This window comes from Geospiza fortis, unplaced genomic scaffold (genome assembly GCF_000277835.1).
Source record: "Geospiza fortis unplaced genomic scaffold, GeoFor_1.0 scaffold62, whole genome shotgun sequence".
Classification (NCBI taxonomy): domain Eukaryota; kingdom Metazoa; phylum Chordata; class Aves; order Passeriformes; family Thraupidae; genus Geospiza; species Geospiza fortis.
In genome coordinates, this window is record NW_005054548.1 from 619,211 (window position 1) to 632,590 (window position 13,380).

Genomic DNA, 13,380 nt, shown 5'->3' on the forward strand with positions numbered 1-13,380 from the left:
AAATCCCTCGGGGAAATTCTGCCCCAAGTTGCTCAAGGAAATTCCATCAAAAATTCCTCAGGGAAATTCGGTCCCAAATTTGTCTGGGGAATTCCATCCCAAATCCCTCAGGGAAATTCTGTCCCTAATCCCTCAGGGAAATACGGTCCTGAATTCCTCAGGGAAATTCGGTCCTGAATTCCTTCAGGGAAATTGTATCCCAAATTCCTCAGGGAAAATCCAGCCCCAATCTCTCCGGAAAATTTGGTCCCAAATCCCTCAGGGAAATTCTGCCCCAAATCCTGCAGGGAAATTCCATCACAAATTCTTCAAGGAAATTTGGTCCCAAATTCCTCAGGGAAATTCTGTCCCAAATTCCTCAGGGAAATTTCGCCCCAAATCCCTCAGGGAAACCCTTGTGAGGGTATTTGGGAGCTGGGAAGTGAAAAACATCAACCTCCCGTGGGAGTTGCTCCCGTGGGAAGTTAATAATTAGTCCTCATTTCCTCTGTAAATGCAATTAAGGCATCCAAGGGCAGCAGCCTCGGGTGCTGTTGGTGTGGAGCAAACTTGAAGGGAAATGTGGGGGAAAACCCAGTTCAGTGATGAAAGGTGCACCTTAAAAAACAGAGATCAGGCAAAGGAGGTTATTCCTGATTTTGCTTTAATTGCAGCACCAAAACGCCCCATCAAGGCCCCAGGCTGGGGGAAAAGCTGGACCCGGTGCTTCCCTCCCTGTCCATCCTTCCCACAGCGTCCAGGGGGCAGGGAAAATGGATGGCAGCAAGGAGGAATGTCTGGGAAACACAGGATGAGGTGTGAGGGAGCCCAGCAGAGTTGCTGGTTTACCCTGACACCCTCTGGGGGCTTGGCCACCCTTCAGGTACACACGGCTGTCCCAATCCCAGTACAGCCCAGTACAGGTGTCCTAATCCCAGTATAGGTGTCCCAATCCTAGTACAGGTGTCCCAATCCCTGTCTAGCTTTCCCAATTTCTGTACAGCCCAGTACAGGTGTCCCAATCCCAGTACAGTCCAGTGGAGCTGTCCTGACCTCTGTAGATGTTCAGTACATCCCAATGCAGGTGTCCCAATCCCAGTACAGCCCAGTACAGCTGTCCTAACCCCTGTAGAGTTGACCCAGCACCAGTACACCCCCTACAGCTGTCCCAATCCCAGTACAGGTGTCCTGATCCCTGTCCAGCTGTCCCAGTCCCAGTACAGCCCAGTAGAGGTGTCCCAACCCCAATACAGCTCAGTACAGGTGTCCCTGTCCAGCCCAGTCCAGCTGTCCCAGTCCCAGTAAAGCCCAGTACAGCCCAGTCCAGCTGTCCCAGTCCCAGTCCATCCCAGCAGAGCTCTCCCAGTCCCTGCAGTGACCTCAAAAGCCAGAGCCACCTTGGCACATCCTGCTGTTCCAGGTGGGACACACCACAGGATTTCCTGTGGGACAAATTCTGCCTTCCCTTTCTCCCAGGATCCAGCCACCACTGAGGGAGTGTTGCTGCCTAAAGCTTTAAAAAAAACCCTCCAAAACAGTACAGGAAATATGAAAATGTCACAGTAAGATTGAAACTTCAGACTCTGAGGCCACATCCAGGGTAGGAGAGTTGAGGTTGTAGGAGCCATGGAGGACAATTCCAGCACTGGGTGTATCCCAGGATTTTCCCTGCAGCCTCAGTGGTGATTCCCTGCCTGCAGCACGCCCTGCCCATGAATTATGCAGGTTTTTATCCTGCCCATGAATTATACAGGTTTTTCTCGGGTTACAGTGGGTGTGTTGACAAGGTGTCAGCCCAGATTCCCAATCAAGATGCCAGGGAAGATGGAGCAGCTGCCCCGTGAGGCTTCGTTAGCCGTGCCCATGATCTGATCACTGAGTTATTACAATTCCTAGAAATTGAATTCTGGCAATTCCAGTCTGTCACTCAAGCACCCTGATAGCCCAGCTCTCCTGGTGAGGTTTGAGGTGGCTGCTTTTCCACAAAATTCCACCTGGGAATTGTGCAGCAGTTTGTCCTTGTTCTGCTGCTCTCTTAAGGTTTTGTTATTTTTACTCATATTTACTGAGTCAGGATTTAAAAATGACTTTTTTCTAAACTCCTACAGTGTTTCTCTTCTTTTGAGAAAAAAAAACCAAGAACCTCTAAAGGTTATAATGAGTGATTTTAACACTAATATGGAGTGACAATTCTTGCTAAGGTTTGATGATTTTATGTCAATAAAAGCACAAGCCTAAAGCCATTTATTTATGATTGATTATAGCACTGATGAATAGAGTAACACATATTATCTTCTATTACATAGGGTCTGGAATAATTTTGTTTTCAGTAGATTGATTTTCTGAGAACTCTTTATTCTTCTGTTCATCCTGACCTTTCAAAAGAAATACCTTCCTTTCTAGGCTAGGTGGAAAAAACTCTTCACACCAGAGGCCATCCACACTGCACAGCCAGTTTATTCTTTAGTAAACCCTCATTTATGCAGCTTGATTTGTTTTCCACATGAGAATATTCCTGTTTCCCAAGGGTTTGAAGCTTCCTCTGAAAATGGCACCTTTTTAAAACCAATTATCCTCAATCCTCTTTAACCAGTGGCTTTGGTGCTACATCTTTTTAGACCTGGATATTATTTAATAATTTTTTTTTATAACAAACCAAGCACATAGGGTGATGTACAACTGCAGAATGTCCTCAGCAGTCACAAATCACTCACTATAAAGAAATTTCCTTTCTGCCTCTTTCTAGTTCTGCACAATTTGTGTCTCCTTGCATTGAGCAAAATGCACATCACCAGCCCTGACACCTGGAGAGTTCTGCTTTATTGAGCAATAACTTAATGTCAAATCAGCTGCCAGAACTCAGAGTTTACCCAATTCTCATGGAATTGTGGAGGATCCCTCGGGATGGGCTCCGTCAGTCCACCCAATACCTAAATGAAAATGTCATTTCACCACCGAATTGTTTTACCACAGAATTCCTTCATTCTCCAGCCTCACTAGAGCTATAAAAGAGGTTAAATATTGTCAAGTATTGTACAGAGAGATGCATATAAATCACATTAATATTGCTAAGCAGAGACACCACAGTTATGAAGAGATGAAAATCAGTTGGTAAGGAGCTGGTGAGAGATCTATTTTAACAAAACCAATTTAAAATAAGCATAGTCCTTAATAATCCACCATTAAGCATGTTCCTCAGTGCCACATCCACACACATTTTAAATACAGAACTCTAAGTCAGTAAGAACAAATACTGCTCTCATTTAGGGCTCTGCACAGGAATAAATGTAGATGGAGAATGAGCAGCAGCTCTGCAGTAATAGTTTGGAAATACAAATAAGTAGAGAGCCAAGAATGAGATAATTCATTCAAAATTAGGAAAACTCTCTCTGCTTCAGCATCAAAACTAATTTTCCTCTCTGAAACCAATGCTAAAGCCCAGCTCTTGTGGATTTCTGACAGGATGGGTTTTGTTTCCTTGTTTGAGGAAGCTCTGGGGGCTTGCAGAGTTCAGTAGCACTGAAACCTCATCAGAAAAAAATCAGACAGACAAGTCCATTCCCAGATTCAGTGAAGTAATGGAGTAAACTCTGCTGAAAATTGAAAAGCTTCAGGAGAGACACTGATTAAAGTGATATCTGGCAGTTTTGCATTTGGCAATCAAATTATACCAGAGGACTAATAAAAGCAAGATACCTTAATGATCTAAGTCTGTATTTATAACATGATCTATATCTGTATTTATAACATTTTCATCAGCTCTGAAGTGTTAATCCCAGTTTTGAAATTCAGGCTGTGATCACTCTTGTTTTGCCTGCACTGACAGGCATCCTAAGGAATCCTAGAAATTCAGATTTTATTTTTTTTTTCTGATGATTCTTCAGCCAGATAAAAACTCATTTCTTGCTCTTCCCAAGCCTTACAGAAATTCTTACTCCAAAGTGCTGGAGGCTGTAGGAAATGCAGCATCTTGTCTCCTTGGAGACCATAAAAGAGCTGTTTGTGTGAGCTGAACACACCCCACAAATGACAGGCCAGAGCCCAACTGTGTAAATCCTTCCAAAAACTTTTACTAATTCTGCTGGGAACAAAACTGTGGGGAAAAAAATTTTCCCAGTTCATAACAAGATGTGTGCAGTTATACCAACACTTGTCAGATTTCCTGTATCTTTACAAACAGACTGAATGATTTGCGTGGATTTAGTGAAGAGAGGATTTTTAGAAAAGCTTTTTGCTCATGAAGTAAAAAATGCATTTTTGAACAGGAAAATTCTCTTGTGCTTAAGGTTGAAGGGAGATAGGGGTGGGGAACAAAAATCAAATTCAAGGTCTTTGGAGGAGCTCATCACAAGTGTTTGACACTCAGAAAGACAAAAGTTGGTTCTTCACACTCACAAAGTAAAAATAAATAAAAAGTAAAAAAAAAACCAAACAACAAAGTTAATTTTACCCACAAAGTAAACTTCATGGATGTGCAGGATTTTCTTGCTCCATCCTGCTGGCCTCTTTTGGCTTTTCCAGCTTCTTGTCTCGTGCTGCTGGGGGTGAAGGAACAGGGACTGTTCTCCCTTATGTTTGGGTGCAGAATTTGGATTTAGATGTTGGTTAGTTTTTATTTATATTACAGTTTTACAAACTGAGTTTTACAGTATTTTATGTTGACAAATTTAAAATGGAGCTGTATTTTTTTCCATAAAGGTTTTTAAGTATAAACTGTTTAATTAAGATATGACACTTCAATTATTTTTACTTTTAACTTAATAACTAGCTACTTGTGGTTTGTAATGTGGATTTTTAAAATCTAATTACACAATATTGTTTAAAATCATGAAGAAGAAGAGGAAGAAGAAGTTCAAGAAGAAGAAGTAGTTTTTCTTCTAAAACTTTTATATTGTTTTATATATATATATATTACATTTTTAGATTTTAAACTTTAAGTTTTTTACTATGTGAAATGGATTGAGAGGTTCACTGGAGGAACATCTACAGGTCTTGTGCTCTGTGCTTTGCCCTTGTGATCACTGAGTCTCTGTAAGAAGGGACTTGTACATCAATTATAGTTCAGATAGACTAAACTTGGCTTTCTCCCTTGAAAGCTGAATGATAATTTCGTATTTTTTTAAATGTATCCAGTCTATCCTAAAGATATTTCCAAAGAGAGCAGCAGTAGGTATGATTCCCACCACCCAGTTTTGGTCTGATACTGAGAAAAGGAAACAAAAATTCAACTTACTCTGCATTAAAAAAATGCTTGTGATGGGGAAGGGAGAAAATTGCAATCACTTAAGTGTCTGAAGTGATATTTTACACTTTTATTTGAACTACACACTTAAAATTTTAATTTTTAACTTAATAACTAACTACTTGTGGCTTGCAATGTGAACATTTTTATCTAATTACACAATACTACTTAAATCTATGAAGAAGAAGGACCAGCTTCTGCCTTAAAATTTTTATTTTGTTATATATTCTAAAACTTTAAACTTTAGGTTTTCAACTATGTGATATGACACACTCTTATTTAAACTATACGCTCATAATCTTAGTTCTATAATTTAATTTTGGAAGTTTTCTCTATGGCTTCAGGTCAAATGCAGTGTTCTTTTGGGGGTCAGTGCTTGTTAGCAGAGAAAGTCTGAAATTCTCAGTAATTTTATCAGGGTTCTAAGAGAGAACCTCACTCATTGCTGTTCTTTATTTATTTCTCCCATTCAGATGCATCACCGTGCACGTAACACCCACGTGCAGAAGCCATGAATTCCAGAAAATTCCCCTCAGAAGCACGGAGAGCTTTCCCTGCTGCCAAAGCCCCCAGCCAGCAGCCATCCCACATCCTGGTGGTGGATGCCACCTCCCCTGGCTGGGCCAGCACCTGCTCCGTGCTCTCCGAGGCTCTGGAGAACGTCCTGTGCCTGGCCTGTGGCCTGGCAGGGCCCTGCAGGGTGCCCCTGCTCAGCCTCTACGTGGTGCAGCCCCAGCAGGAGTGTCTGCTGCCCTTCACGGTATGCCCCAGGCTGTGCTGCTGCTCTGGGAAAAAAAAAAGTTAATTATTTATATCTAAATTCATAACTAAAAATCTGTATATAAATTCACATCTTAAAAATCGGCCGTTCTCAAAACGATCATTTCGCCGTGAGGTGAATTTCATGAAATTTCAGAAATTTCATGAAGTTGAAAAGGAGGAGTGGCATTTTTGATCTGTCAACCTGATCAATTAGGTTTTGTGCTCTTCCTTCCTAAAACATCTGTTTTGGAGCATCTGTTGCACCTTTTGTGCGCTGCTTTGTGCTGCACTGCTTCTCTGTCAGAATTATCACACACAGCTCGAGCTGGACAAATATTACCAATGTGTGAGAGGTTCTAAATATTGAAGGGGAAAGGTGCAGAATTAAAAAAAAATTAAATATATATATATATATGCTGAATATCTATCTATCTATCTATCTATCTATCTATCTATCTATCTATCTATCTATCTATCTATCTATATATATCTGTGCTGAATTTGAGAAACATCCAGATGATTCTGTGATTTCAGGAAAAGTCCTCTAAGATTAAATCCAATTCTTAACCCAGCCCTGGCAAATCTACCACTTAACCATATTCCTAAGTGCCACATCCCCACAGATTTTAAATACAGAGATCAAAGTCAGTAAGAACAAATATTGCTCTCACTTAGGGCTCTGCACAGGATTAAATGTAGATGGAGAGTGAGCAGCAGCTCTGCACTAATCGTTTGGAAATACAAATATGCATCTTAAAGTTCACAAGAATTTTTGAAATCATCCTGTTAGAAATAATCACTCTGAGCACTCCCATTTAGACAGCATCAGTGTAAACACACAGGATTAACCCTTCCACTTTATGGTGGAAACATTCTGAAGAGTTTTGTCAAGTCTTCCCATCTTGAGAAAAATAAAAAGCCAGAGGTCAAGAGTAAATTAGCAAATGTGATCTGCAAGAAGACTCTAGCTAATGGTGGTGTTTGTTTGGTAGGAAAGGTTATAGATAATGTGACAAGGATAATATTATGACTGCTGCTTCTGATCAGCTGTCTTTTTTATTTAAACAACAATTCCTCATTTTGATAGTCACAGTTTTTAAAGGCAGAGGAGCCCTTAGATCACTGTTTTGTATGTTCACATCACAGGCTATTATATTTCACTAAAGTACCCCTATCTTGTTAAAACTTCCTTCCAGAAAGCCATCTAGTTTTGATCTGAAGACAAGATGGGTAATCAAGTACATCTCTTGATAATTTCATCCAGTGGTTAATAACTGTCATTGTGAAACCTGTACCTGGTTCCTAATTTGCATTTATTTGCTTTATCCTCCAGGGATTTCTTAATATTAAGAACCTGCTTGTATTTTATCCTTTCTTCCTCTAAATAGGAGTAGGTCCCTTCTCTGTTCTGGCTGGTAAATCAAGAACAAATGATAAGTTTAACTGCAAAACATTTTTACAATGATTTTAATAATTTCCAAGCCATTCTGTGTATTCACTCTGCTGATTTTTTGGCTGCTACATTCCAATAGCAGACATCAGCTGCTGTACTGAAGCTGTTTCTCAGAGCTGTGTTAGACAAATCATGAAGTCAGGAAAGCCCCAGAACTGAAAATAGAGATGGGGAGAGTACATGGGGAAGTGTCACATACACTTACCCTGGGTTTAACCTTTCCTCTCTGCTTGTTTATGGTCTCTGTTCCCACTGCAGGAGAGTCCATAAAGCCTCCCTGAAAAGGGCAGGGAGGGCAAAGAAAGAGAAGCCAGAATGAAAGTAGATAACTCTGGGGGAGAGTAAATGGTGGCAAGATAAGAAATCAGCATTGAAGCATCAAAAAATTTAATGTGGGACTGAGTAAGGACTGAGCAGAGCCTTTGCAGCTTCCCACTCAGTCCCACTGACAGCCCACCCTGCAAACCAGGGCTCAGGGGTGCTTCAGTGACCCAGAGCTCCTCACACCTGAAGCAAACAAGTCAAATGTTCACCTGCTGCCTCTTCAGTGGGGAAGGTGACCTCTGGCAGCAGTGGCTTGTACTGCTTTAAATAAATTCAGTAGAGTTCACTCAATATCTTTCCTGTAGCCACAATGTACCATTTTAGCTGCTGGGTCTGTCTTCAGCTCTGAGTTCTTGGTGAGGCTCAGGTGAGCTGACTTCTCAGTGACCACCAGCCTTCCTCCACATTATGGAGAGGTATTTTATGTTGTTTACAACAATAAAATTATGTTGTTACAACATTTTATGTTGTTTACCAGCTATCTTGATTTGAAAAGACAGGTGTCTGCTAAGGAAGGCAGGAGCCTCCCTTGAAATGGAAAATGCAAACCCCCTCCCTCTGAATTATTATAAATTTGAAATTAAGGGGCTCTCAGGCAAAGACATGGGAGCAGGAATAACAGTTCTTTATTAGAAAAATTAAAAATACAAGTGTAATAGTACAAACCAACCCTGCCAGAGTGAGAGCAGGCCCTGCCCCCTGTGTGTCAGGGGGGGCACAGCCCCATCCCATGGGGGCTCAGCCCTCCTGCAGTGCCAGCTGTGCTGCTGCTGGAGCAGGGATCCTGCACAAGGGGGGAGTTTTCCTCTGCAGCTCCAGGGCTGCTGCAGATGGGCCTGGGCTCCCTCTGGGAATGCAGGGCAGCAGAAAGCTGCTCCTCTGGGAATGCAGTGGGCAAAGGCTGCTGTGCTGTTCCAAACCTCAGAGTGTATCCAGGTAGGAATGCTTGGCTCCTCCCCTGGGCGGAGCAGCTCCCCATGGGATGATGGAATTTTATCAGCCATGCAGGGACACTCACTGGTTATGAACAGAAGATAATTAATAATTAATGGCCCATGAACAGCAGAGATCTCCTGGAGGGAGGATTGGTTGTGGAATAGATAAAGTAAACTGCCCAATGAACAGAAGAGAACTGCCCCACCTCTGACAGATTGTGACCCCATCCTTTCCTGCTCCCTGAACCCTGTTTTGCAGCAAGTGAAAGAAAACTTTGCCCGAGTTCAAGCCTGCATTTCAGAGCTCCGCTCGCTCCCGGCTGAAGGCTGCTTCCCCCAGGGGGGGAATGGAGTGCTGCAAGCTGTGCAGGATGGATTGCAGCAGTTCAAGCAGTACAGCAGGCACACAGCAGCAGGAGGCTCCACAAATAGTTCTGTTGAGGTAAGAAAATGCTGGGAGGGGAGTGGAAGCCATCCCACATCGTTGTGATTTACAAATGTGTATTTAATGTGCAGTGAAAATGCAGAAAAGTTTAGGTATTCAGCACTCTGGATGTTACAGAGATCCACAGAAGTCCTGAAGGAAGATATCAAGTCCTCAAATCCCTCTGGACAGGTTTCTGTGGAAAAGGGGACACATCTAGGGAAAGCTGTCCTAGTCCAGGATCTGATAGATTTTGGTGGATTTTGGTGGACACACTTTTGGTGGATTTTGGTGGCTGTGTTGTTAGGAATGTGTTATTTTGCATAAAGAGGAGGGAAGCTGCCAATGACACATGAGACCAGATGTGTGAATGCAAAAAGCTGAGCAAGGTTCACAGGAGGAAGTGTTTTTTTAAGCAGTATCAACTGACATGAAAGGACAGGGAGTTATGGAGGGGAAAGGACTCACACAGGAATGGTGTTTTCCTCTGGACAGCAGAAAATACCAGCTCCAAACAATCCTGCATTTCAGACTTCCCAGGCTCAGGGTCCACCTGCCAGTCATAAAAAACAAATTGAGATTCCCACAAGTGAAATTTGCCAGGTCTTTCTGCTTTTTTTAAGTCTTTAAACCCTTCCAGAGTCTCACAGAGTCACTCTGTGATCAGGCTGCAATTGAGACTCACTCCCAGTGTCTGCCTATGAAATTTTTCTACTGATTTTCTGCCTTTCTTGAGGCTTTAAGGTATTTTTCCTGACCATTTGAAAGGTGATTTGTGCTTAAAAGCTGGGGGCTGGAACAAACAGAGCATGTTTTGGACACAAGACCTTTTTTGACACACAACAAAATCTAGGGCATTTTCTAGTATATTTGAAGGAACAAGCTACATTAAAAATTAAGTTAATCCATGGCTACAGGGAGTTTTTATTCCCCTAAGCTGTCCTTCTAGGCTAGTTCTTGTAGATTATGCAATTATTCTTCTAGTTCTTCTAGATTATGCAATTTTATTGTACTTCTCTTTGCAAGGGGATGTAAGAAATGCTGCAGGGACAGGCTCTGGTCACTGACAGGCAAGAGGGAGTCTTACCCTTACAAAAGGCCAAAAAAAAGTTTCAAAAAAGGCCTCTTTCTGCTCCAGATACTTAAGTGATTGCAGTTTCCTCCCCTCCCCATCACAAGCATTTTTTAATGCAGAGTAAGTTGAATTTTTGTTTCCTTTTCTCAGTATCAGACCAAAACTGGATGGAATCCCACCTACTGCTGCTCTCTTTGGAAATATCTTTAGGATAGACTGGATACATAAAAAAAAAATACAAAATTCCCATTCAGCTTTCAAGGGAGAAAGCCAAGTTTAGTCTATCTGAACTATAATTAATGTACAAGTTCCTTCTTACACACAGAGACTCAGGGATCACAAGGGCAAAGCACAGAGCACAAAACCAGTGAACCTCTCAATCCATTTCATGTTGGCTTAAATGTGAGCCAAAGCTCAAAAAAAAAAAGCTTATAAATCTTCTTTTGATATTTCAGCAAGATTTCTCCTCTCTCAGAAATGAGACCAGTGCTACCCAACATCTTCACCTCCCAAGAGAGAATTGGGGTAGAGGCAACTTCTTCAAGCTCTGATTTGTGTTTCAGATCACAATTCTGACCAGCCAGCCCAGCAGAGACATGGTAAAGCAGCTGGAAAAGAAGTTACAAGACATAGACCTGGTGAGCCTGCGAAGAATACAGGTCATTGAGGTTGTGAAGAGAGATTTCCTGGAGCCTGAGGATGTGGAGCAGTGTGTGCCAGCAGAGGAGGCCAGCAGTGGTGAGTGGAGGGCATTTTTAGGGAAGTTATGGCTTTGGGCACCATGACAGTCCAACATCTGCCACTTCATGTCCCTTAGGTCAGTGGGGACTGCTGTGGCTGGAGGAAATTTGTACCACAGAACTTCTCTGGGGCTTATAGAACTTACAGAGCTCCTGCATTGTTGGAGTCCTGGATGCTGAGAATTTTAGATTTTCTGTGCTGACAGACACTGACCCCCAGCAGAACACTGCATTGACCTGAGGCTGTGGAGAAGGCTTCCAAAATTAAAATATAGAACTGGGATTGTGGGTGTGGAGTTTGAGTACAAATGTGTATTATCAAAACTTAGAGTTTTAGGTTTTAGAATATAGCAATATATATAAAGCAAGATGGAGGTTTTAGGGCAGAGGCTGCTCCTTCTTCTTCACCTTCTTCTCCATGGGTTTAGTGGTTTTGTGTCATTGGATAAAAAAGTCCACATTGTGGACTTCAACTGATTAGTTATTAGGTTAAAAGTGAAAATAATTTAGGTGTCATTTCTTAATTGGATAGTTTAGCCTTAAAAGACCTTGTAGAGAGAGAGATGGGGCCATTTTGTAGCTTGTTAGTGAAATGCTGCAGAACTCACTGCTGTGAGACTGTGACATTGATAAGAACTAATAAACATCTGAGTCTGAACATGAAATACCCTCTCAAGTGCTTCAATCCCAGCCTTGACAGAAAAAGAAGCCAAGAACTGGCAGCGTGTTACTTCAGCTCATGGTGTTATTTAAAATTCATGTGTGACACAGCTTCACTATGGGGGTTAAAGAGAAAAAGGCATCGAGTTATGGGGGTAACACATCTGAGCATGGAGGAGAGCAGCAGCAGTAAGCAGGAGCTGTATCAAAGACAAAAAACCAGCTAATTAAGAGGCTTGGTCAGTGGCAGTAACTCTTCCCAGCAATGTGCAGCCTGGCAGAGAGGATTCTATGGGGATTTTTTAAGTTTTGAATGAGTTAGAGATGAGACTTCTGAGCTTTTGAGATGATGTGGTTTGTTTTTCTTATCTTCTGCATAGGCAGGAAGGATGAGTTCAGCTCATATCCTTACAGCATGGTTCAGAAGGCCTAAGACCTTTAGTCACAAGAATTTTTAGGAGTTATTGACTAATAAAACACTGCAATAATAAAGGATATTTATGGTTTAGACCCAATCCTTAAATATTTTGTCTTATGGACCCATGCTGCAGTGTAAGTTTTCTTAGCTAAGCATTTATGACACACAAACTCACAGTACTGCATTCTGATTTCTTTGTTGACCTTGTTTGCTACTTTTATTTTTTCTATATCTTAAACTCTAAAACTCTCAACTTTCTTTTACTTAGCTCAACATGCCTTTGCTTTAAACTACAAATCCAAATTCTTGCTTCTAGCACTTTGGAAACCTTTTCTAAAGTCTCAGATCAAATCTTTTGTTTAATTCCAAGCTTTGGCCTACAGGCCAAAAATTCTGAGAATTTTTTGTATTTCGGATTCCAACAGGATTAAAAGTGTTTATTTCTGTTTTTTACTGAGGAACAGACAGAGTTATTTGTTTCTCGCTGTTCATTTTCTTTCGTGGTTGCAGCAAATTTCTGGTCAATTGTCCCAGCAGGGACTGGGAATCCTGCAGGGAAGCCTTGGAAGGCTCAGCTCACAGAGGAGGAGATGCTCTGTGCCTCTCTGTCTCAGGGCTGCTTCAGGGAAAGCAAAACCCCACCCAAATTATTTCTAAATGTGGGTTTTTGTGTAGCCCTTTCATCCAGTAAATAGAATGAAAATATAAATGTGGACAAAAAAAGCCATTGAAATGTCAAGGGATGAAATTCTAATTTTCTGAGTGGATGAACTATTTGCTCTCTAAGAAAAGCAACAGGGGATGAATAAGTCAGATAATTGGGAAAACGAGCCCAACTAGTTTATGATACCCATTGGAGCTCCCTCCTTCTGTTTCAGAAAAAAAAAAATCCATTTTCCTATTAAAAAGTTACAGTAAACAGCATTGAATTTGCAAGATCCAGTGTACAGGAAGTGCAAGATTGATGCTGTATTGAACTAGAAAATAAATATTGGGATGCAGCACTTCATCAAGAGCTTCATTTCACTGAGGATATTTCTTCCATTAGTTGATTTAGGGTTTATTTGAACCTACTTACATTTTTAATATCCAGAGCAGGATCAGGATATCCCCTCCACAGTTTCATTCCCAGGTCAGTGCAGCTGGAAAAGACTTCAGGAGTTTGAAAACCTCACGTTGGCAAATCTTAGAACAGCTTTGAACATGCTGAGGTCTCAGAATCAGAGGAAACTGATTTAACTGAACCCTGTGGAGAGGACATTTGAGGTGGGAATAATCTGGGGAAATAATCAAGAGGATGCCTGGCCTTTGGATGGACTGGTCTCTAATTGATATAATAATAATAATAATAATAATAATAATAATAAT

General features: G+C 41.5%; 1 protein-coding gene across 1 annotated transcript in view; it reads left to right on the plus strand.

Annotated features, from left to right (window-relative positions):
- Positions 1 to 5,717: 5,717 nt before the first annotated feature.
- Positions 5,718 to 13,380, plus strand: part of M1AP (meiosis 1 associated protein) — a 13,232-nt gene continuing 5,569 nt past the window's right edge. Inside the window, exons 1-3 of the mRNA XM_005429444.2 lie at positions 5,718 to 5,981; positions 8,955 to 9,137; positions 10,758 to 10,932. Coding sequence (XP_005429501.1) covers positions 5,733 to 5,981; positions 8,955 to 9,137; positions 10,758 to 10,932 — 607 coding nt within the window. The 5' untranslated portion in view covers positions 5,718 to 5,732. The remainder of the gene's footprint in view (positions 5,982 to 8,954; positions 9,138 to 10,757; positions 10,933 to 13,380) is intronic.